At 71.3% G+C, this 23114-nt stretch overlaps 2 protein-coding genes across 3 annotated transcripts; both read right to left on the bottom strand.

Moving 5' to 3' along the window:
• Nucleotides 1–1811: 1811 nt before the first annotated feature.
• On the bottom strand, nucleotides 1812–7802 carry NRBP2 (nuclear receptor binding protein 2). Of its 2 annotated transcripts, XM_054708553.1 has the most exons (18): nucleotides 7630–7802; nucleotides 7155–7277; nucleotides 6982–7083; nucleotides 6782–6871; nucleotides 6541–6581; nucleotides 6360–6454; nucleotides 6236–6259; nucleotides 6082–6165; nucleotides 5939–5994; nucleotides 5759–5854; nucleotides 4804–4936; nucleotides 4012–4114; nucleotides 3854–3904; nucleotides 3644–3779; nucleotides 2336–2389; nucleotides 2167–2230; nucleotides 1987–2042; nucleotides 1812–1909 (listed from the first exon to the last, which is right to left on the bottom strand). In XM_054708553.1, the coding sequence occupies exons 1-18, from the start codon at nucleotides 7750–7752 to the stop codon at nucleotides 1844–1846; spliced, it is 1497 nt and encodes a 498-aa protein (XP_054564528.1). In that variant the 5' UTR covers nucleotides 7753–7802; the 3' UTR covers nucleotides 1812–1843. The 2 variants fall into 2 exon arrangements, with proteins under 2 accessions (XP_054564528.1, XP_054564529.1); XM_054708554.1 differs by lacking the exon at nucleotides 6782–6871.
• Nucleotides 7803–8982: 1180 nt separating this feature from the next.
• Nucleotides 8983–22802, bottom strand: EPPK1 (epiplakin 1). The gene has a single exon (XM_054708628.1). The coding sequence runs from the start codon at nucleotides 22800–22802 to the stop codon at nucleotides 9552–9554; it is 13251 nt and encodes a 4416-aa protein (XP_054564603.1). The 3' UTR covers nucleotides 8983–9551.
• Nucleotides 22803–23114: the final 312 nt, after the last annotated feature.

Here is a 23114-nt window from a genome sequence, read left to right as displayed (position 1 = left end):
TGAGAGTGAATTTGGAAAGGATCAGGGTCGGAGACGACGTTCGTTGTTTGTTTATTATTCGCCTAAAAAACCCATTTTACTTTCTAAAATAGTATGTATATGACTCTGATAAACGTTAACGTGAAAACCTCAGCATGGGCTTGATTAAAGGACGCGGTGGCGTAGAGTTCTGTGTTCAGTTTAATCGCTGGTACAACCTGTTACTCATTTGACATCAGCCTGTTTAAGATGACGTGAATCAGACAGCTTAGCGTCAGGGTTTCCGACGAGGCAGGTGACTTATCTCAGATCCGGAATTCCAGGGTGAGAGGTGTGAGGACCCACACGATCTTGTGGAGTGAAACGCTGATGACTCGAGAGCCTCGGTTTGTCTTGCCTTGGGCTTTGGTTCCGGCGATGTGGTTGGTGGAACAATGACTCTCCCCTCCCCCCCCAGATGTCCACGCCCGAACCCCCGGACCCTGTGGATGTGCCCTCCCACGGCAGAAGGACCTGGAGGTGGGGAGACCACCCTGGATGATCTGGGTGGACGCGACCCAATCACACGGAGCTGCAGAGAGCCAGACAGGTGGCTCGCGGGACAGACTTGGCCCGCTGCCACTGGCTTTGAAGGTGGAGGCTGGGGCCACGAGCCAAGGCACGTGGCAGCCTCTGGAAGCTGAGAATGGCCTGCAGTTTACAGCCAGCCAAACACGGGGACCTTGGCCCGACCGCTGCTAGGAAATGAATTCCTGCCCAGCGCCCAGCGCCGTGCCATGCCTGGCCCCACAAGCCAAACCCCAACCTGAGGGAAGAGAAACCGGGTTCTGCCCTGGGACCTCCGGGAAGACGTGCGCTGGCGGGCGCCTGGGCCAGACGCCTGACACACAGAAGCATGACAGCCTGGGTGGGTTGCAGCCACGACGTCTGGGTGATTCTTGTAGCAGCGACAGGCACCTGGTCGGTGGGAGCTTCCCGGTTTGGCATTTGAAATGTTTAAAAGGAACCCTGAATGCACTACGTGTACGCATGCAGTTTACACGGTCGGAGGGTTTACATCTGAAAACAGAGGAGGTGGCCCAAGAGAAGTAAGTCCAGGGCAATGGGGGGGGGGGGCGGTCGTGGGCAGGGCAGGGGTGGGGAGGTGGGGGAGGTCCCTGGGGGGTGAGTTTGAAGGAGGCACCGTGAGGAGCGGGGGAGGAGTCTGACCGACCCTCCAGGCCAGGGGAGGGGGAGAGGAAGAGCCCTTTGGAAGGGCTGCAGGGGCCGGCGGTGTCCGCTGGGGGGGCTGCGGGCCCAGCCTCAGAGCCGTGCAAACTCAGGGTTCCAGAGCGTCCACGCTGGACGCGGGATGGGGCGCGAGAACCACGTGGTGCTGGGAACTGGGTGTCTCGGAGTGTCTCTCCCGCCAGGTCGCGGCCCCGCTCAGCACCCCGCGCCCCGCACCCCGCCCGATGCTGCAGGTGCCGGACCACTGACTGGGCTCCCTGTGTGGGCCTGTCTGGGTGCCCCCACCACCGTGACCCCCTGAGGGGCACCCCTGCCACTGACCCACAGCCTGGAGGGTGGGGTGAGACTCCTGGCCAGCGAATGGGGGACATGGGAAGGAATGGCGAGCTGGGGAGGCAGGTGGGGTGAGGGGATCCTGGTTCTAGGAATGGGCGTGGCCTCATCACGACCCCCCACCCCACTGGTGGGCTCCCCCATACCCTCACCCACCCCCACGCCCAGGGTCTCTCAGCAGCTGCCCGGCGGAGGCAGGGCCCTCGTACAGGCCTCTGGTCCTCAGCCCCTGGCACAGGCAGAGGGCAGCCCTGGTCCCAGGCCCTGGCGCCCGCGTCCCTGTGCCGCAGTCCCCATCCCGTCACTGGGCTCCGCGGTACTTGAGGAAGGTGCTCTCCAGGAAGGCGGCCAGCTTGGTCCGGTCGTCCTGCAGGTGGGGGGTCGGCATAGGTACCGGTGCCCCCTCCCCTCCCCTCCCCTCCCCTCCTTGCCCAGCGGCCGCACCTCGTGCAGGAAGCCATAGTGCACCAGCTCTGCGGCGAGGTCCTGGGCGCTGTCCGCTGTGCAGAGGCGCGGGCGAGGCGTCAGGTCAGGAGCACAGGCAAAGCCGGGCCCCGGGCAGGGGCTGCTCACCCCGCTGTGGGGGGGGGGGGGAGGGCAGGTCTCGCCCGCACGTCCACTTACTTGGGAGCAGGTCGTAAGTGAGCTGCCGGTGCAGCCGGTCCTCCAGCACGAGCAGCAGCGTGAGCTGGGGGGGGGGGGGGGGGGCGGGAGGCAAGGTCTGGCTCTGGGGTGGGCTCTGCCCCCCGCCCCGCCCCCAGCCTGGCCCCCCCCCCCCCCCCCAGCAGCTCACATGCCAGCGCGCCTTGTCCTCGCTCCTCTCCAGGTTACACTGCATCTGGATCACCTGGGGGCGGGGGGTGGGGCCCAAGGTCACCCACGAAGGCTCAGACTCAGCAACTGAGGAGCAAGAGCGATGCACCCCCAAGGGGCCCAGAGGGACGGGCTGGGAGGGGCTGGAGGGCGCCTCTGGCTGGGTGGACAGGAGTTTGCACCGGTGCAGGGGCAGCTGAGCAGAGGGCGGGGGAAGCAGAGGCCGGAGCACAGGACGCGCAGGCCCAGGCCTCCCATAGGCCCAGGCCCCGGCCCCGCTGAGGGCCCCACGGTCTCTGTGGGCAGCGCTGGCTGTTGGGACATGAATTCTGGCTGCGGTGTGGAGGGGAGCCAAGAGGAAGGAGGCCAGCGGGGAAGGGGGGCTGGGGGGGCATCCAGGTAGGGAATGGAGGTGCCCGGAGCAGGGCAGTGACCGTGGACACACCCACAAGGGCAAAGCCAGAGGCTCCGGAACCAGGGGGTGTGGGCATGGAAACAGGAGCCAGGCAGGAGGAGGGGCCGGGAAAGCACGATGCCGGGGGTGGGGGGTGGGGGGTACACCAGGACACGGACGTCAGGGAGTCGGCCAGCCAAGGGGGTGGCATCAGAGGGGTGAGGGCAGAGGCGATTCCCCGACAAGGGCTCCTGGAGCAGGTGGGAGCAGGGGCTACTCTTAGGACACAGGCGGCAAGGGGTGGGAGAGGGGTGTCTGTAGGGGCAAGGAGTCTCTGGGAAAGGGGTACCCCAGCTTCTCTTAACACCCCCAGCTCCACAGAGGGGTCGGCCGGCCCTGGTTCCCGGCAGTGTGGAGGGGTCGGCCGGCCCAGGTTCCCGGCAGTGTGGAGGGGTCGGCCGGCCCAGGTTCCCGGCAGTGTGGAGGGGTCGGCCGGCCCAGGTTCCCGGCAGTGTGGAGGGGTCGGCCGGCCCAGGTTCCCGGCAGTGTGGAGGGGTCGGCCGGCCCAGGTTCCCGGCAGTGTGGAGGGGTCGGCCGGCCCAGGTTCCCGGCAGTGTGGAGGGGTCGGCCGGCCCAGGTTCCCGGCAGTGTGGAGGGGTCGGCCGGCCCAGGTTCCCGGCAGTGTGGAGGGGTCGGCCGGCCCAGGTTCCCGGCAGTGTGGAGGGGTCGGCCGGCCCTGGTTCCCGGCAGTGTGGAGGGGTCGGCCGGCCCTGGTTCCCGGCAGTGTGGAGGGGTCGGCCGGCCCAGGTTCCCGGCAGTGTGGAGGGGTCGGCCGGCCCTGGTTCCCGTCAGTGTGGAGGAGGGGCTGGCAGTGCCCGGCAGGGTGGGGCTCACCTTTCTGGTCTCCGAGTCGAAGGGCTCTGGCGTGGGGGTCTTGGCCTTCTGGGCCTCCTCTGGGGGCGGGGCCAGCACGCGGGGCAGCCCCAGGGGCCGAGCAGCAGCAAAGTTCATCAGAGGGTAGATCCCGTTTCTGGGGACACAGCGGGGATGACTGGGGGCTCAGGCCTGGCAGCCGCCTGCTCCCCGCCTCACGCCAGCTCTCACCTGACGTCCTCCAGGAATTTGTCCAGCTCCATGCAGGAGACCTCGGAGTACCTGGCACGGGGGAAGCACATGAGGCGGCTGGCCAGCCTGCCTCGCCCGGGGGCAGGACCGAGTGGGGCCGGCCAGATGCAAAAGCGAGGCCCTGGGCAGCCGCTCACCGCCACTGCAGGGGGGGCCGCCCCGGCCGGCAGATCTCCGCCAGCACCGCGTGCATGTCCATCGACTTGGTCTTCTCCTCCACCACGTTCTCAGGCATGAGGTCTGCAGGCCAGAGGAGCACTCAGGGGCGCAGCTTGAGCCACGGTCCGGCCGGGCCCTTCCTCATCCCAGCCCCAGGCCCTGACCCCCCCCCGCCCTCACACTGGTGCTGGGTGACCCCCCCCCTCACACTGGTGCTGGGTGACCCCCCCCACTCACACTGGTGCTGGGTGACCCCCCCTCCTCACACTGGTGCTGGGTGACCCCCTCACACTGGTGCTGGGTGACCCCCCCTCCTCACACTGGTGCTGGGTGACCGCCCCCCGCCCTCACACTGGTGCTGGGTGACCCCCTCACACTGGTGCTGGGTGACCGCCCCCCGCCCTCACACTGGTGCTGGGTGACCCCCTCACACTGGTGCTGGGTGACCCCCTCACACTGGTGCTGGGTGACCGCCCCCCGCCCTCACACTGGTGCTGGGTGACCCCCCCCCGCCCTCACACTGGTGCTGGGTGACCCCCTCACACTGGTGCTGGTTGACCCCCTCACACTGGTGCTGGGTGACCGCCTCACACTGGTGCTGGGTGACCCCCCCTCACACTGGTGCTGGGTGACCCCCTCACACTGGTGCTGGGTGACCCCCCCCGCCCTCACACTGGTGCTGGGTGACCCCCCCGCTCCCCCCCTCACACTGGTGCTGGATGACCCCCCCACTCCCCCCCTCACACTGGTGCTGGGTGACCCCCCCTCACACTGGTGCTGGATGAAGCAGTGAGCTGCCAGGAGCTTCAGCGAGTGCACCTCGAAGAGCACGCGGTGGAAGAGGAGGTTGTGGGCAGAGGGCCTGTGGGCGGGGTCCCGGGCCAGGCAGGAGAGGATGAACTCCTGGGGGCACGGAGAGAAGAGGCCTCGGTTCATGGGGTTTCTCTGCTCTGGCCCCCCAGTGTGAGGAGAGGTGGCCCTGGGTCCCCAGACCGCAGGGTCCAACCCCGAGACGCCTTCATGACGTGCTCAGGGAGAGGCATCCAGCCAGGCCCTGATCCTGCAAACAGGACAGCCAGGCCCCGGTCCCTAACCTCCCTCAATCCTCACAGAAACCTGGTGCGGGGTGAGGGTGGGGGCCGGGAGCACTGTTATCCCCGTCCACAGAGGAAGTCTGCACGAGGCGGGCAGATCAGCCCCCCCCCCCCCGCCCCCGCAGGTCACGGGGCCTGGCATGAACCCACCCGCAGGGCCAGCCGCCTTCTGGAGATGACCTTGACAGGCCGCCCCCCTCCCGTCCACGCCTTGCACTGCCTGCCTCTCTTGTCTGTCTAGGCTCCACCTCCCCACCAGCCCCATCCAGGCCCCATCACTTCCCTCTCCCACCTCCAGGGCCCTGGGCTTAAGCCAGACAGTTTCCCAGACTCTGGGGTTGTGGGCTTGATCCCCAGTGGGGGGCATGCAGGAGGCAGCTGGCCCATGATTCTCTCTGTTGACGTTTCTATCTCTCTCTCCCTTCCTCTCTGAAATCAATAAAAATATATTTTAAGAACTAAAAGAAAAGAAAAAAAAGATGTGCCCTTAGCTCCTTCAGGCCTGGAACTCAGCACCCACGCAGGGAAGGCCCTCCTGGTGGGTGGGCCCCGGGCAGCACTGACCCACCGCACCCCCAGGCCTGCCCCGAAAAGGCACCAGTCCCGCTTGGAGGGCGGGAGCCCTGCTCACCCGCATGTTGGGGTCGCTCAGCGAGTGCCGGGCCCGCGCGATGGCCTCCTCGGTGACCCGGGTGTCCCCGTTGGCCTGGATCTCCAGCACCGCCATCTGAGGGCAGGGCCGGTCAGGCGGGGCAGGGCCGCCAGGGGCGGTGGGGCGGGAGCGGGCCGAGGCCAGGCGCCATGGCAGTACCTCCAGCGCGCACATCCCAAAGGAGAAGATGTCCACGGCGGTGCGGTCCGCCACCTCTGGGGAGGGACCGGGACCGCGCGTCAGGCGGCGGGGCGGCTGCGGGCGGGCGGGGGGGCGGGCGGGCGGCCTCGCGGGGGACTCACCTCCGTACTCCGGCGGGAAGAAGTGCAGGTTCCGCAGTTCCTCCCGCTCCGCGCGGATGGGGCTCCGGAGGTCGTCGGGGAGCGCTAGGAGGGGCGCGGAGGTGAGCGGACCGGCCCTCTCCGCGGCCCGCCATCCCCGAGGGCCCCCACGCACCGTTGGAGAAGATGCGGTGCCACACTGCGCGGGGCACGGGGGAGAAAGAGCGGGTCAGCGGGTGGGGCCGCGGGCGTCCTCGGCCCTCGGTCCCGCAGGTCCCCGCTCCCCGACCTGCCCGCACCGGAGCCGATCTTGATGAGGCCGTTGTGCTGGATGAAGATGGTGTCGCTCGTGAGGTTCCCGTGGATGATGGGGGGGCTGCAGGCGTGCAGGAAGCTGCGGGCAGGGGCGGGAGAGCGGGTCAGGGGGCGCGGGGAGGACGCGCGGGGCGGGGGCGCGGGCGCGGGCGGCCCAGGCCTCACCTGAGCGCCGACAGGATCTGCGTGCACCAGCGCTTCCAGGCCTGGCGGCGGGCAGGCGCATCCGTCGGTCGGAAGGGCGGGGAGAGGCGGCTGGGCCTGTGGCGCCCCCGCCGCGACCCCTGCCCCGGCTCAACCCCGTTCCCGCCCCCGAAGCCGCCCCTCTCCTCGCGCGCGTCCCGACCCCGTCCGGTCCCCGACGCCGGCCCGGCCCTGCCCGCTCCCCGCTCCCCGCTCCCCATACCCGCGCGTTCATGGCCTTGTGGTTCTTCTTGGTCTTTTTGAGGAACTGCTTGAGGCTGCCCGACGACACGTACTCCGTGATGAAGACGACCTGCGGGGCGCGCGGTATCGGGCTCCGCCAGCTGCGGGCGCCAGGGGCGGTGCCCACGGACGCCCCACCCGCCGCGCCTCGCCCGCGCCCGCGCCCGCGGCGCCGCTCACCCTCGCGCGGGCCTCGGAGGCGTCCAGCCAGTACTTGTGCAGCTTCACGATGTTGGGGTGGTCCACCAGCACCAGCTGCTCGAACATGGTCTGGATCTTCTCCTGGGAGGAGTGGGGGTGCGGTCACGAGGTGGTCACAAGAGGGGGGTGCGGGGGGACGCTACAGGCCTCACCTCGTGGGCAGAGAAGGCCTTCCTGTCGCTGAAGCGCAACTCGTTCCACACCACCTCCACGCCCTCCTCCGTGTCCATGGCCAGGAAGGTGCTCTGGACGCCCGGCATGTTCCCCTGGTTCACCTGGCGGTGGGGGTGCGCGTCCGCTCACACCCTTCCCCGGTCCAGCCGAGAGGCAGGGCTGGCCCGCTCTGGGGGGAGGGGGGAGCTGAGGGCGCCCAGGGGCAGGGCTGAGGGGTTCAGAGCAGGTTTCAGGGCGCTGAGCAGGTCCCCAGGGGGCCAGTGGCTGGTCCCAGGGGCCTGGGGAGGTGGTTCTGCTAGGCTGGCCCTTAGGGAATCAGGGTTCCTCTCCAGGGCACGGGGGCCAGGCCAAAAGGGGTGCACGAACGGGGTCGCCCCCTCGAGGCTGCGGAGAGGTTTCGGGTCTCCTGCTCCCCCAGCGACCCCCCCCCCCAGCCGTCCCCGAGGTGCCCACCTGCTCGCGCCGCTTCTGCCAGCGGCCGCACGGGCTTTCTTCCAGGATGTCGCTCTCGTCTTCGCTCTCCTCCTCCCGCTCCCGCTCCCGGCCCCGCCTGGGCGCAGGCTCGGGAGCCGCCATGGCTCGGTGGGCCCAGGCAGCCGCCCGCCCCGCGATCCTCCGCCGCCCCCGCCGCCACTGCCGGCGCAGGCCCCGCGCACCGAGCCGAGTCCGGAGTGGAGCCGCCGCGGCTTGGAGCCACGACCCAGGCTCTGGGAATTGAGCGGTGCGGGCGCGCGACCCGGAGGGCGGAGCCCGCCCGCCCGGCCGGAGCCGCCTCCTCGGACTGGATCCCGAGTGGAGCTCCCCGCGGAGGGCTGAGCCCGCGCAGCGCGCGAGGAGGCCCCGCCTGTCGGCGTCCACAGCCCCGCCCCGGCGAGCCCCCGCCCTGGAGCCACGCCCGATCACAGGCCCCGCCCCACAGGAGGCCGCGCCCGGCCCGGTCCTGTCCAGCCCCGGTGAAGGCCGGCCCCGCGACCCCTGACCCGGCAGCCCCGATCCTGGAGCCCCGCCCGACGGAAAGCCCCGCCCCATGTTAGGTCCGTCCCACCACGGCCCCGCCCCGGCGTAGGCCTCACCGATCTGCGTTTACGACCCTTCCCCGCGGTCCCCGTCCCGGCCTGACGCCCACCCTTAAGCCCCGCCCCACATGAGGCCCGGTCCCGACCCAGCCCCTCCCGGTCCGGTCCACCGCGGGCTAAGCCCCGCCCCGCGATCCCGCCGGGCAGCAAGCCCCGCCCCTATAAAGTCCAGCCCCGCCCATCGTGGCTAATGCCCAGCCCCTCGGGCCGCCTTACTGCTCAGGCCCGCCCCTGCCTAGGCCACACCCACCCGCGCCTACGACCACGCCCCCTCTAGGCCCCGCCCCCAGGCCTCTCTGGAGGAGGCGGGGCGCAGCCGCGTCCCGCCCGGCTTCCCTGGGCGCTGCAGCCAGCGGGCCGAGCGGGCCGAGCGGGCCGGGCGGGCCGGGCTAGGGGTCCTGGGACCTACCCAGCCCAGCTCTTAGAGCCTCGCGTTCTCCCCTTGCCCACTGCACTCCTGTCACAAACAGCCCGGAACCCGGTGGTGTCTGGGCTTCCCCCTAGGGTGGCCCCAGAGTGGGGGGGTCTGGGGCAGCCTGCTCGCCCGCCTTGCTCCCCTCGGGTCTGGGGAAGACCCGGGACCTGGGCATTCATTCCTTGCGCACTCCCTGGCGGGGGAGGGGGCGACGGCCCTGCAGGTGGACCGCAAAGTGGGAGTAATGAGTGAGGTAGCGAAACAGAGGCACCGATGGGGGGTGAATTAGCACACAAAAGGCACACTGCCTTCATTAATGGAAAGAAATGCTTTTAATAAAAATCAGAAAACACAAAGTGATGCCAACACCTCAGGGCGGCAGGCTGAGGATCCAGGAAGAAGAAAAGAGTCCTTTGTTCCCAGCGCGGCGGAGCCTATCAGGGTGGCCACCTGCCAATATTCCGAGAAATAAAAACAGAACCACCAGGGAGAACACCGGGTTCGCCGGGGTGGACGTGGCCAGGGAACAGGCCTCTCTCCGTGCAAAGGAAAAATACAGACACCGGAGGCCAACGGGAAGTAAACAATGTAACCAGAGGGATTTAACACTGCGCTACCCAGCCAGCGTGGCTCCCGGGTCCAGGGGTGCCCCTCCGTCCCCAGGAGGGGGCTCGCTGGAGGCAGCCGACCCATGTTTCTCTCTCATCCATGTTTCTATCTCACTATCCCTCTCCTCTCTCTATTAAATAAAAAATATATATATATCCTTATTTATTTATTTAAAAAACTAAGTGAAACCTCATTAAAAACTATTTTAAAATCTTGAAGAACAGAGTAGGGTATTTTTGAGAGTTAACATTCCACCACATAGAGTCCATTCACTCTCAAGACAGAGAAAGAAACAACAGGCCGGTTTCAGGGTCCAGAGTAGCCTTCTGCAGCAGCTGCATGTACGTGAGGTTCTCGTGCGTGTTGGGGTCGAAGAAGCCCTTGGTGTCGTCGCTCGGGTCGGCCAGCACGCGGCTCATCGCCTCGTCGAAGTAGCCGCGCTGGTAGGCCACCTCCACGGGCACGCGGTGGCTGTGCACGGGGTCGATGATGCCGCCCGTGGCGATCTGGGCCTCCAGCAGGCGGATGCCGTGGTCCCGGACGATCAGCTCCTTCTGCATGGCCTGGAAGAGGGAGATCTGCTCCCCGGTGTAGGGGTCGGTGTAGCCGGTGACGGCCCGCTCGGCCGACAGCAGCTTGTCCCGGATCTCGCCGCCCACCAGGCCCGCGGCCACGGCCTCGTCCACGGACAGCCGCAGATTGCGCACGGGGTCGACGAGGAAGCCGGTGGCCGCCTGGGCCTCCAGCAGCACGAGGGCCGTGCCCGGCCGCAGGTGGCCCTTCCACATGGCCTGGTAGACGCTCATCTTCTCCCTCCGCCCGGGCTCGTCCCTGGCGGGCACCAGCACCCCCGCGATGCAGCTCGTGCCCTCCAGGTAGCGCTTGACCGAGTCCATCTGCATCACCTCCTGGGGGCTCCTGGTGCCCTGGGCCAGGCCCTGCAGGGTCTCGGGGTCCAGGACCCGGGACACGCCCAGCTGGGACGCGGTCACCTGGCGCCTCAGGCCCGGGAAGGACAGCTTGCTGAGCCGCTCCTCCGTCTCCGTGACGACCTGGGTGAGGATGGCCACGAGGCCCGGCAGGGCCAGGGTGCCGGCGGCGTGCTGGGCCAGCAGCTCCTCCCGGCGGGCCTGGCTCAGGTAGGAGGAGGCGAGGACGTCCCACACGGACACCGGCTGCCCGCGGAACCGCCCCGCGTGCACCTCCATGGTGGCCGCACGCAGAGCCATCTCCTGGAGGCGCCTGGCGGCCTGGGGGTCGGCCTGGGGGTCGGGCTGGGGTTCGCCTTGCTGGTGCTCAGGGCCCGGGGGCCCCTCGGCCTCCTCGATGATGGTGGTCAGCCGGCGGGTCAGCGCGGGCAGGCCCAGCCTCCCCGCGCGGAACTGGGCCAGCAGCTGCTCCCTGCTGACGGCGCTCACGTAGTCGGACTCCAGCACGTCCCACACGGGCACGGCCGGGCCCCGCAGGCGGCCCACCTTCACCTCCATGGTGGCCGCGCTCAGGGCCCGCCGAGGGTCGGCCGGGGCCGCGTGCGGGCCCCCTTCCTGGGCCCCGGCCAGCAGCGCGGTGAGCGAGGCGCCCAGCTCCTGCGCGGTCAGCGTGCCCGCCCGGTACCTGACCAGCAGGTCCTGCCGCAGGCTCTCGGACACCTCCCGGTAGAAGAGCAGCTCCCACACGGCGACGTCCCGGGCCTGGGTGCCGCCCGCGCCCGGGGGCAGCGTCACGCGGACGTCGTGCAGGGCGCGGCGCAGCTCCTCGCTGAGCTGGCGCACGACGGAGCCCTGGCCGGCCAGCTGCAGCATGTAGAGACCCGTGTCGGGGTCGCGCACGCAGCGACGCAGCAGCTGCATGTAGGTGAGGTTCTCGTGCGTGTTGGGGTCGAAGAAGCCCTTGGTGTCGTCGCTCGGGTCGGCCAGCACGCGGCTCATCGCCTCGTCGAAGTAGCCGCGCTGGTAGGCCACCTCCACGGGCACGCGGTGGCTGTGCACGGGGTCGATGATGCCGCCCGTGGCGATCTGCGCCTCCAGCAGGCGGATGCCGTGGTCCCGGACGATCAGCTCCTTCTGCATGGCCTGGAAGAGGGAGATCTGCTCCCCGGTGTAGGGGTCGGTGTAGCCGGTGACGGCCCGCTCGGCCGACAGCAGCTTGTCCCGGATCTCGCCGCCCACCAGGCCCGCGGCCACGGCCTCGTCCACGGACAGCCGCCGGTTGCGCACGGGGTCGACGAGGAAGCCGGTGGCCGCCTGGGCCTCCAGCAGCACCAGGGCCGTGCCCGGCCGCAGGTGGCCCTTCCACATGGCCTGGTAGACGCTCATCTTCTCCCTCCGCCCGGGCTCGTCCCTGGCGGGCACCAGCACCCCCGCGATGCAGCTCGTGCCCTCCAGGTAGCGCTTGACCGAGTCCATCTGCATCACCTCCTGGGGGCTCCTGGTGCCCTGGGCCAGGCCCTGCAGGGTCTCGGGGTCCAGGACCCGGGACACGCCCAGCTGGGACGCGGTCACCTGGCGCCTCAGGCCCGGGAAGGACAGCTTGCTGAGCCGCTCCTCCGTCTCCGTGACGACCTGGGTGAGGATGGCCACGAGGCCCGGCAGGGCCAGGGTGCCGGCGGCGTGCTGGGCCAGCAGCTCCTCCCGGCGGGCCTGGCTCAGGTAGGAGGAGGCGAGGACGTCCCACACGGACACCGGCTGCCCGCGGAACCGCCCCGCGTGCACCTCCATGGTGGCCGCACGCAGAGCCATCTCCTGGAGGCGCCTGGCGGCCTGGGGGTCGGCCTGGGGGTCGGGCTGGGGTTCGCCTTGCAGGAGCTCAGGGCCCGGGGGCCCCTCGGCCTCCTCGATGATGGTGGTCAGCCGGCGGGTCAGCGCGGGCAGGCCCAGCCTCCCCGCGCGGAACTGGGCCAGCAGCTGCTCCCTGCTGACGGCGCTCACGTATTCGGACTCCAGCACGTCCCACACGGGCACGGCCGGGCCCCGCAGGCGGCCCACCTTCACCTCCATGGTGGCCGCGCTCAGGGCCCGCCGAGGGTCGGCCGGGGCCGCGTGCGGGCCCCCTTCCTGGGCCCCGGCCAGCAGCGCGGTGAGCGAGGCGCCCAGCTCCTGCGCGGTCAGCGTGCCCGCCCGGTACCTGACCAGCAGGTCCTGCCGCAGGCTCTCGGACACCTCCCGGTAGAAGAGCAGCTCCCACACGGCGACGTCCCGGGCCTGGGTGCCGCCCGCGCCCGGGGGCAGCGTCACGCGGACGTCGTGCAGGGCGCGGCGCAGCTCCTCGCTGAGCTGGCGCACGACGGAGCCCTGGCCGGCCAGCTGCAGCATGTAGAGACCCGTGTCGGGGTCGCGCACGCAGCGACGCAGCAGCTGCATGTACGTGAGGTTCTCGTGCGTGTTGGGGTCGAAGAAGCCCTTGGTGTCGTCGCTCGGGTCGGCCAGCACGCGGCTCATCGCCTCGTCGAAGTAGCCGCGCTGGTAGGCCACCTCCACGGGCACGCGGTGGCTGTGCACGGGGTCGATGATGCCGCCCGTGGCGATCTGGGCCTCCAGCAGGCGGATGCCGTGGTCCCGGACGATCAGCTCCTTCTGCATGGCCTGGAAGAGGGAGATCTGCTCCCCGGTGTAGGGGTCGGTGTAGCCGGTGACGGCCCGCTCGGCCGACAGCAGCTTGTCCCGGATCTCGCCGCCCACCAGGCCCGCGGCCACGGCCTCGTCCACGGACAGCCGCCGGTTGCGCACGGGGTCGACGAGGAAGCCGGTGGCCGCCTGGGCCTCCAGCAGCACCAGGGCCGTGCCCGGCCGCAGGTGGCCCTTCCACATGGCCTGGTAGACGCTCATCTTCTCCCTCCGCCCGGGCTCGTCCCTGGCGGGCACCAGCACCCCCGCGATGCAGCTCGTGCCCTCCAGGTAGCGCTTGACCGAGTCCATCTGCATCACCTCCTGGGGGCTCCTGGTGCCCTGGGCCAGGCCCTGCAGGGTCTCGGGGTCCAGGACCCGGGACACGCCCAGCTGGGACGCGGTCACCTGGCGCCTCAGGCCCGGGAAGGACAGCTTGCTGAGCCGCTCCTCCGTCTCCGTGACGACCTGGGTGAGGATGGCCACGAGGCCCGGCAGGGCCAGGGTGCCGGCGGCGTGCTGGGCCAGCAGCTCCTCCCGGCGGGCCTGGCTCAGGTAGGAGGAGGCGAGGACGTCCCACACGGACACCGGCTGCCCGCGGAACCGCCCCGCGTGCACCTCCATGGTGGCCGCACGCAGAGCCATCTCCTGGAGGCGCCTGGCGGCCTGGGGGTCGGCCTGGGGGTCGGCCTGGGGTTCGCCTTGCAGGAGCTCAGGGCCCGGGGGCCCCTCGGCCTCCTCGATGATGGTGGTCAGCCGGCGGGTCAGCGCGGGCAGGCCCAGCCTCCCCGCGCGGAACTGGGCCAGCAGCTGCTCCCTGCTGATGGCGCTCACGTAGTCGGACTCCAGCACGTCCCACACGGGCACGGCCGGGCCCCGCAGGCGGCCCACCTTCACCTCCATGGTGGCCGCGCTCAGGGCCCGCCGAGGGTCGGCCGGGGCCGCGTGCGGGCCCCCTTCCTGGGCCCCGACCAGCAGCGCGGTGAGCGAGGCGCCCAGCTCCTGCGCGGTCAGCGTGCCCGCCCGGTACCTGACCAGCAGGTCCTGCCGCAGGCTCTCGGACACCTCCCGGTAGAAGAGCAGCTCCCACACCGCGACGTCCCGGGCCCGGGTGCCGCCCGCGCCCGGGGGCAGCGTCACACGGACGTCGTGCAGGGCGCGGCGCAGCTCCTCGCTGAGCTGGCGCACGACGGAGCCCTGGCCGGCCAGCTGCAGCATGTAGAGACCCGTGTCGGGGTCGCGCACGCAGCGACGCAGCAGCTGCATGTAGGTGAGGTTCTCGTGCGTGTTGGGGTCGAAGAAGCCCTTGGTGTCGTCGCTCGGGTCGGCCAGCACGCGGCTCATCGCCTCGTCGAAGTAGCCGCGCTGGTAGGCCACCTCCACGGGCACGCGGTGGCTGTGCACGGGGTCGATGATGCCGCCCGTGGCGATCTGGGCCTCCAGCAGGCGGATGCCGTGGTCCCGGACGATCAGCTCCTTCTGCATGGCCTGGAAGAGGGAGATCTGCTCCCCGGTGTAGGGGTCGGTGTAGCCGGTGACGGCCCGCTCGGCCGACAGCAGCTTGTCCCGGATCTCGCCGCCCACCAGGCCCGCGGCCACGGCCTCGTCCACGGACAGCCGCCGGTTGCGCACGGGGTCGACGAGGAAGCCGGTGGCCGCCTGGGCCTCCAGCAGCACCAGGGCCGTGCCCGGCCGCAGGTGGCCCTTCCACATGGCCTGGTAGACGCTCATCTTCTCCCTCCGCCCGGGCTCGTCCCTGGCGGGCACCAGCACCCCCGCGATGCAGCTCGTGCCCTCCAGGTAGCGCTTGACCGAGTCCATCTGCATCACCTCCTGGGGGCTCCTGGTGCCCTGGGCCAGGCCCTGCAGGGTCTCGGGGTCCAGGACCCGGGACACGCCCAGCTGGGACGCGGTCACCTGGCGCCTCAGGCCCGGGAAGGACAGCTTGCTGAGCCGCTCCTCCGTCTCCGTGACGACCTGGGTGAGGATGGCCACGAGGCCCGGCAGGGCCAGGGTGCCGGCGGCGTGCTGGGCCAGCAGCTCCTCCCGGCGGGCCTGGCTCAGGTAGGAGGAGGCGAGGACGTCCCACACGGACACGGGCTGCCCGCGGAACCGCCCCGCGTGCACCTCCATGGTGGCCGCACGCAGAGCCATCTCCTGGAGGCGCCTGGCGGCCTGGGGGTCGGCCTGGGGTTCGCCTTGCAGGAGCTCAGGGCCCGGGGGCCCCTCGGCCTCCTCGATGATGGTGGTCAGCCGGCGGGTCAGCGCGGGCAGGCCCAGCCTCCCCGCGCGGAACTGGGCCAGCAGCTGCTCCCTGCTGACGGCGCTCACGTATTCGGACTCCAGCACGTCCCACACGGGCACGGCCGGGCCCCGCAGGCGGCCCACCTTCACCTCCATGGTGGCCGCGCTCAGGGCCCGCCGAGGGTCGGCCGGGGCCGCGTGCGGGCCCCCTTCCTGGGCCCCGGCCAGCAGCGCGGTGAGCGAGGCGCCCAGCTCCTGCGCGGTCAGCGTGCCCGCCCGGTACCTGACCAGCAGGTCCTGCCGCAGGCTCTCGGACACCTCCCGGTAGAAGAGCAGCTCCCACACGGCGACGTCCCGGGCCTGGGTGCCGCCCGCGCCCGGGGGCAGCGTCACGCGGACGTCGTGCAGGGCGCGGCGCAGCTCCTCGCTGAGCTGGCGCACGACGGAGCCCTGGCCGGCCAGCTGCAGCATGTAGAGACCCGTGTCGGGGTCGCGCACGCAGCGACGCAGCAGCTGCATGTAGGTGAGGTTCTCGTGCGTGTTGGGGTCGAAGAAGCCCTTGGTGTCGTCGCTCGGGTCGGCCAGCACGCGGCTCATCGCCTCGTCGAAGTAGCCGCGCTGGTAGGCCACCTCCACGGGCACGCGGTGGCTGTGCACGGGGTCGATGATGCCGCCCGTGGCGATCTGGGCCTCCAGCAGGCGGATGCCGTGGTCCCGGACGATCAGCTCCTTCTGCATGGCCTGGAAGAGGGAGATCTGCTCCCCGGTGTAGGGGTCGGTGTAGCCGGTGACGGCCCGCTCGGCCGACAGCAGCTTGTCCCGGATCTCGCCGCCCACCAGGCCCGCGGCCACGGCCTCGTCCACGGACAGCCGCCGGTTGCGCACGGGGTCGACGAGGAAGCCGGTGGCCGCCTGGGCCTCCAGCAGCACGAGGGCCGTGCCCGGCCGCAGGTGGCCCTTCCACATGGCCTGGTAGACGCTCATCTTCTCCCTCCGCCCGGGCTCGTCCCTGGCGGGCACCAGCACCCCCGCGATGCAGCTCGTGCCCTCCAGGTAGCGCCTCACGCCGGCGTCCCGGCCCACGTCCTCCACGGTGCTGCGTCCCGCCTCCAGCTGCTGCAGCGTCTGCCGGGTGATGATGGACGCCTGGAAGAGCTCGTTGGCCGTGATGTGCCTCCTGATGCCCCGGAACCACAGCTGCCTCGCGCTCCTCTCCTTCTCGTCGATCATCGCGGAGATGGTCTGCACCACCGTGCCCAGCGCCTTCGCCGTGTCGCGTCTGTAATTTCCCACCAGCTCCAGCTTCTCCTCCTCCGTGACGTACTCGGAGTTCAGCAGCTCCCACACGGACGGCCGCTGTCCCCGGTACCTGCCCACCGGGACGTCCACCAGCTCGCCCTCCAGGGCCCTTCTCGTGGCCTCGTCGATGTACGCGGCGTCCTTCCCGTCGCGGATCACGGGGAGCAGAGCCCAGCCCGCCCCCTCTTCCTGGCGGCTCCGCCCCTGAAGCTCCTGGTACGTCACCTTCTCGTGGGTGTTGGGGTCCACGAACCTCTTGTTCATGTGCTTCTGGTCAGACACGAGGGCGTAGGTGTCTCGGCGCAGACAGCCGCGCTCGTAGGCCGTGGCCAGCGGGAGCCGGAGGTGGTGCCGCGGGTCGATGACCCCGCCCGTGGCCACCTGCACTTCCAGCAGCCGGAGCCCCTCCTCCCGCTTGACCAGCTTCCTGTCCATGGCCTGGGACAGCGGGACCGTGTCCCCCGTGTCTGGGTCGGCGTAGCCTTTGGCGGCCTTCTCAGCGTCCAGCAGCCTTTCCCGTAGCTCCTCACCCACCAGGCCGGCGGCCACGGCCTCGTCCACCGCGAGCCTCCGGCGGCCGCGCGGGTCCAGCAGGAACCCCGTGGCCGCCTGCGCCTCCAGCAGCTGGGCCGCGAACCCCGTGGGGACGAGGCCCCGCGCGCTGGCCTCGTAGAGGCTCAGCACCTCCTGCGTGGAGGGGTCGGTCACCCCGGCGATGCAGCCGCTGCCCTCCAGGGCGACCTTCACGTGCGGCAGCGCCAAGAGGGCCTGGGCCCCCGGCCGCGAGTCCAGCGTCTTTTTGTCGATGACGCCGGCGTTGAACAGCTCCGCGGCCGTCACCTCCCCGCCGATCCCGGCCACCCTGACCGCCTGGTGCTGCTCCTCGGTCTCCTCCACGACGGCCGTGACGACGCTCAGCAGCCGCTGCAGGTTCAGGGCCCCGGCGCGCCACTGCCGGGCCAGCTCCCGCCGCCGCGCCTCCGAGAAGTACTGAGACGACAGCAGGTCCCAGAGGGAGACGCTCCGCCCGGCGAACCTGCCGACCCGCATGGTCACGGTCTGCGCCCGCAGAGCCTGCCTGGTGGCCTCGTCCACGTACGCGTACGCCTCCCCTTTCTTGACGATCTGCAGCAGGAACAGGCCGGTCTCGGGGTCGCGCACGCAGCGCTCCAGCAGCTGCAGGTACGTGAGGTTCTCGTGCGTGTTGGGGTCGAAGAAGCCCTTGGTGTCGTCGCTCGGGTCGGCCAGCACGCGGCTCATCGCCTCGTCGAAGTAGCCGCGCTGGTAGGCCACCTCCACGGGCACGCGGTGGCTGTGCACGGGGTCGATGATGCCGCCCGTGGCGATCTGGGCCTCCAGCAGGCGGATGCCGTGGTCCCGGACGATCAGCTCCTTCTGCATGGCCTGGAAGAGGGAGATCTGCTCCCCGGTGTAGGGGTCGGTGTAGCCGGTGACGGCCCGCTCGGCCGACAGCAGCTTCTGGTAGGTTTCCTTGCCGAACATCCCCGCCCCGAAGGCCTCCTCCACCGTCAGCCTCCGGTTCTCCGTGGGGTCGATGAGGAAGCCGGTGGCCGCCTGGGCCTCCAGCAGCACCAGGGCCGTGCCCGGCCGCAGGAGGCCCCGGCCCAGCGCGTCCGAGATGCTCATCCGCTCCTGGGTGGCCTGGACCAGGACCCCGGCGATGAAGTTGCCCCCCTCCAGGAACGTCTTCACGCGGTCCGTGGCGGCCACCTCCTGCGCCGTCCTCGTGCCCTGGCTCAGCTCGTCCAGGGTCTTCCTGTCGATCACCTGGGACCGGAACAGGTCGCCGGCCGACACCTGCTTGCGCAGCCCCCGGAAGACGGCCTGCGCGGGCCGGGTCTCCGCGGCCTCGACCAGGGCGGTGAGGGCCTGCACCACCTGCCGCAGGGCCGTGGCGCGCCCCGACTGGCACAGCGCCGCCAGCTCCCGCCGCTTCTCGGCGCCCACGTACTCCGAGTGCAGCAGGTCCCAGAGCGAAACGGTGAGTCCCTTGAACCTCCCGGCCGCGACGGGCACCTTCATGGCCCTCAGCGCCACGGCCGTGTGGTGGTCCACCTCCAGGGCCACGTCCTGGGGGAGGGGCAGCAGCCACAGGCCGGTGTCCGCGTCCAGGACGCAGCGCTCCCTCAGCTGCTGGTAGGTCACCCGGTCCCGCCTGCCGGGGTCGTAGAAGAACTTGCTGTCCTCGTCCGGCCCGGTCAGCGCCTGGAGCGTCCGCTCGTCCAGGAGGCCCAGCCGGCAGGCTGCCGCCGGGGGCAGGCGCACCCCGTGGGCGGGGTCCACGGCGCCCCCCGTGGCCAGCTGGGCCTGCAGGAGGGGCAGGCCCTCCCGCCGGGGCACGAGCCCCTTCTCCATGGCCTGCCAGAGCGAGAGGGGGCTCCCGGAGAAGGGGTCCGTGTAGCCGGCCACGGCCCGCTCCGCCTGCCGGAGCTGCTCGCTCAGCGCCCCGCCCACCAGCCCGGCCTTGACCGCGGCTTCCACGGACAGCCTCTGGTTGGCCAGAGGGTCCACCAGGGAGCCGCACGCGGCCTGGGCCTCCAGAAGGCTCCGCCCCAGGCCGGGGGGCAGCAGGCCGTCCTGCATGGCCCGGGCGACGCTGGCCTTGGTCCCCGAGGGCTGCAGCAGCACGCCGGCCACGCCGCCCGTGCCCCACAGGCAGGCCTTGACCGCGGGCTCCTCGGCCACCTCGGCGGGCGACCGCGTGCCCTGGGTCAGCGCCGCCAGGGTCTCCTGAGTGATGATGCCCGCGTCCAGCAGCCAGACCGCGGGGACCTCGCCCCGAGGGCCGGGCAGGGTGACCCGGGCCCGCGCCAGGAGCGTGGCGGCCTGCACCCAGCCCCGCACGGCCGCCTGCAGCTGCTGCACCGTGGTCCTGCCCGCCTGCACGTCCTCCAGGAAGCCCCGCCGCTGCTCCTCCGTGAAGTGGCAGGAGGCCAGCAGCTCCCAGAGCGACGCGCCGTCCTCCGCGCCCGGCGTGGCCTGCAGGGTCTCCCGCAGCTGCTGGTCGGAGGGCCCGGCGGGCGCACCTTCCTGCAGGGGCAGCAGGTAGAGGCCGGACGCCTCGTCCTTCCGACACCGCCCCAGGAGCTGGGCGTAGCTGGTGCGGCCCCGGCCGTCGGGCGCGGGGAAGGTCTCCGGGGAGCTGGACAAGGCCGCCTCCGTCTCCCGGTCGATGCAGCCACGCTCGGCGGCCACGGGCGGGGGGAGGTGGAAGTGGCCCGTGGGGTCGATGACCCCTCCCGTGGCCAGCTGGGCCTCCAGGAGGCGGGCGGCCTGCTCCTCCCGGACGAGGCCCTTCTTCATGGCCTGGAACAGGGACACCCGCTCCCCGGAAAAGGGGTCTCGGAAGCCGGTCAGGGCGCCCTCGGCCCGCCGCAGCCGGGCGTACAGCTCCGGCCCCACCAGCTCCCTGCGCACGGCCTCCTCCACCGACAGGGCCTCCGGGCTCTCGGGGTCGGTCAGGGCTCCGGTGGCCGCCTGGGCCTCCAGCAGGGCCAGGGCCACGCCGGGCCGCAGCAGCTGCTGCTTCATGGCCTGGTAGAGGCTGAGTCTCCGGTTGGAGGCCGGCAGCAGCACCCCGCCCACGGCGCCGGAGCCGCGCAGGGACGCGCGGACGCTGTCCATGCTGAGCAGGGCCTCGGGGCTGAGCGTCCCCGCCAGCAGCTGGTCCAGGAGCTCCTGGTCGATGACCTGGGCCTCCAGGAGCTGGAAGGCGGTGGCGCGGCCCCGCAGGGCGGGCAGCGTGACGTCCGCACACCTGGCCGCCTCCCTCTGCAGCCGCTGGGCCACCTGCTCCAGGGAGACCTCGCGCCGCCGGAAGCTGAGCAGGAGCTGCCGCCGCCGCGCCTCGCTGAAGCACTCGGAGTTGAGCAGCTCCCAGGCCGACACCCGCCGCCCCCGGAACCGCCCGTACTTCCCCGGCAGCAGCAGGTTCTGGAAGGCCCGCCGGGTGGCCGCGTCCACCAGCGGGGGCTGGGCACTGCTGAGCGGCAGCAGGAACAGGCCGGTCTCGGGGTCGCGCTCGCAGCGCTCCAGCAGCTGCATGTAGGTGAGGTTCTCGTGCGTGTTCGGGTCGAAGAAGCCCTTGGTGTCGTCGCTCGGGTCGGCCAGGACCAGGCTCATCGCCTCGTCGAAGTAGCCGCGCTGGTAGGCCACCTCCACGGGCACGCGGTGGCTGTGCACGGGGTCGATGATGCCGCCCGTGGCGATCTGGGCCTCCAGCAGGCGGATGCCGTGGTCCCGGACGATCAGCTCCTTCTGCATGGCCTGGAAGAGGGAGATCTGCTCCCCGGTGTAGGGGTCGGTGTAGCCGGTGACGGCCCGCTCGGCCGACAGCAGCTTGGCGAACACGCTGGGCCCGATGACGCCGGCCCTCAGCGCCTCCTGCACGGAGTACCTCTTGTTCTCCTTGGGGTCGACGATGAAGCCGGTGGCGGCCTGCGCCTCCAGCAGGATGAGGGCCGTGCCGGGCCTGAGCAGCCCCTTCCTCTGCGCCTCGTCGATGCTGAGCCGCTCCTGGGAGCCGGGCAGCAGCAGGCCGGCGATGCAGCCCGTGCCCTGCAGGTAGCGCTGCACCGAGTCCAGGCTGCCCACCTGCTGGGCCGTGGTCTGCCCGCGTGCCAGCTGCTCGTACACCTCCGGGCCGATGATCTCCGCCTTCAGCAGCTCCCCTGGCGTCACGGGGACCCGCAGCCCCGAGAAGGTGGTCTTGGCAGCGGCCGCGGCCTGCTCCAGGGTGGCCCTCAGCACCGCGGCCAGCTCCTCCGTGGACAGGGCCCCCGCCCGGTGCTGCTGGGCCAGCGCTGCCCTCTGCCCCGCGGGCACGGCCTCGGAGAAGAGCAGCTCCCACAGCGACACGGGCCGGCCCTGGAACTTGCCGGCGGAGACGGTGGTGGTGGCCGCGCTCAGGGCCTGCCGGGTGCTGTGCTCAATGAACGGGAGTCCCCGGGGCTCCTCCCCCAGGGCCGCCCCGGGGAGGGGCAGGAAGGCCAGCCCGGTCTCGGGGTCGGTGACGCAGCGGGCCAGCAGCTGCCCGTAGCTGAGGCTCTCCCGCGTGCCGGGGTCCGAGAAGGCCGCGGCCCGCGAGAGCTGCCCCTGCGTCTCCCCGTCCAGGCAGGCGAAGCGCAGGGCGGCCTCCAGGGGCAGCCGCAGCCTGCGGGCCGGACACACCAGCCCGCCCGTGGCCAGCTGCGCGTCCAGCAGCCGCAGCGCCAGGGCTTCGTCCACCAGCCCCTTCTTCATGGCCTGGAAGAGGGGGAGGCGGGCACCGCCGAAGGGGTCGGGAAACCCCGCCACCGCCTGCTCGGCCTCCAGGAGCTGCGCGTGCAGCTCGGGGCCCACCAGGCCCGCCCGGACCGCCTCGTCCACGCTCAGCCGCTGGCCGCTGGCCGGGTCCACCAGCGTGCCCGTGGCGGCCTGGGCCTCGAGCAGCGGGAGCGCGGCGCCCATCGGGAGCAGGTGCTCGGCCGCGGCCTGGAAGAAGCTCTTCTTGCGGCCGGCGGGCAGCAGGACGGCCCCCGCCACGGCCCCCGTGCCCTGCAGGTAGCGCTGCACCTGGGGGCGCGCGCTCACGTCGGGCACCGCCAGCCGGCCCTCCCGCAGGCCCCGGGCCGTCTCCTCGTCCAGGACCCCCGCCTCCAGCAGCTCCGCCGCGCTGGCCGCCCCGCTCAGCGTGCGGAAGGTGGTCTTGAGCGGCAGCAGTGCCAGCCCCGTGCCGGGGGCCGGCACGCACCTGCCCAGCAGCTCGCGGTAGCTCAGCCGCTCCAGCGTGTTGGGGTCCAGGAAGCCCGGGGCGCGCTCCGCCAGGCCGCGCTGCGTCTCCCGGTCCAGGAGGCCCTGCTGACAGGCCGGCTCCGGGGCCACCCGCACCCCCCGGGTGGGGTCCACCAGGCCGCCCGTGGCCAGCTGGGCCTCCAGCCAGTCCCACCCCAGGGCCCGGGGTACGACCTCCTTCCCGATGGCCTGGAAGAGGGGCAGCTTCTCGCCCCCGTAGGGGTCAGCGTAGCCGGTGACCGCCCGCTCGGCGGCCAGCAGCTTCTCGCGCAGCTCCAGGCCCACCAGGCCCCGCTGCAGGGCCGCAGACACGGGCAGCGGCTGGCCCTGCGCAGGGTCCACGAGGCCCCCGGTGGCGGCCTGGGCCTCCAGCAGAGCCAGCCCGAGCCCGGCGGGCAGCAGGCCCTGCTTCATCGCCGCGTAGAGGCTCAGGGCCCGGCCAGAGGCCTCCACCAGCACCCCGGCCACGCTCCCGGCCTGGGGCCCGGGCGGAGAGCTGGCCTCCGGCGCGGCCTTGGTGGTCTCGGGGACCGTGGCCGGCTCGGTGCCGCGGGCGGCCAGGACGTCAGGAGAAGCGTCGCCGTTCATGGTGCCGGCTGGCGGTGGGGACTCGCTCTCCGGGATCCGCTGTGTCTGCTGCCTGTGGAGGGTGGAGGGGTCCGTGAGGGGCCCTGGACGGCCCAGGTGGGCAGTCGGGGGCCAACCCCAGATTCTGGGTGCCCTCCAGGGGCGGGGTCAGCACCCAGGTGGGTCCCTCCATCCTCGGGCCACGCTCAGGCCTCCATGCAGCCCAGCATCCCTGCCCCCACGTCCGGAGGGGCTGGGCCCCTTGTGCCTGCCTCGGGCCTCCCCACCCAGTGTTCACGGGCTCCAGCTCCAGCTCGTCCCTCCCCAGTGACC

Source organism: Eptesicus fuscus, chromosome 19 (assembly GCF_027574615.1).
Source record: "Eptesicus fuscus isolate TK198812 chromosome 19, DD_ASM_mEF_20220401, whole genome shotgun sequence".
NCBI lineage: Eukaryota > Metazoa > Chordata > Mammalia > Chiroptera > Vespertilionidae > Eptesicus > Eptesicus fuscus.
Note: the sequence above shows the minus strand (reverse complement) of the source record. Positions and strands in the feature narration are given on the sequence as shown.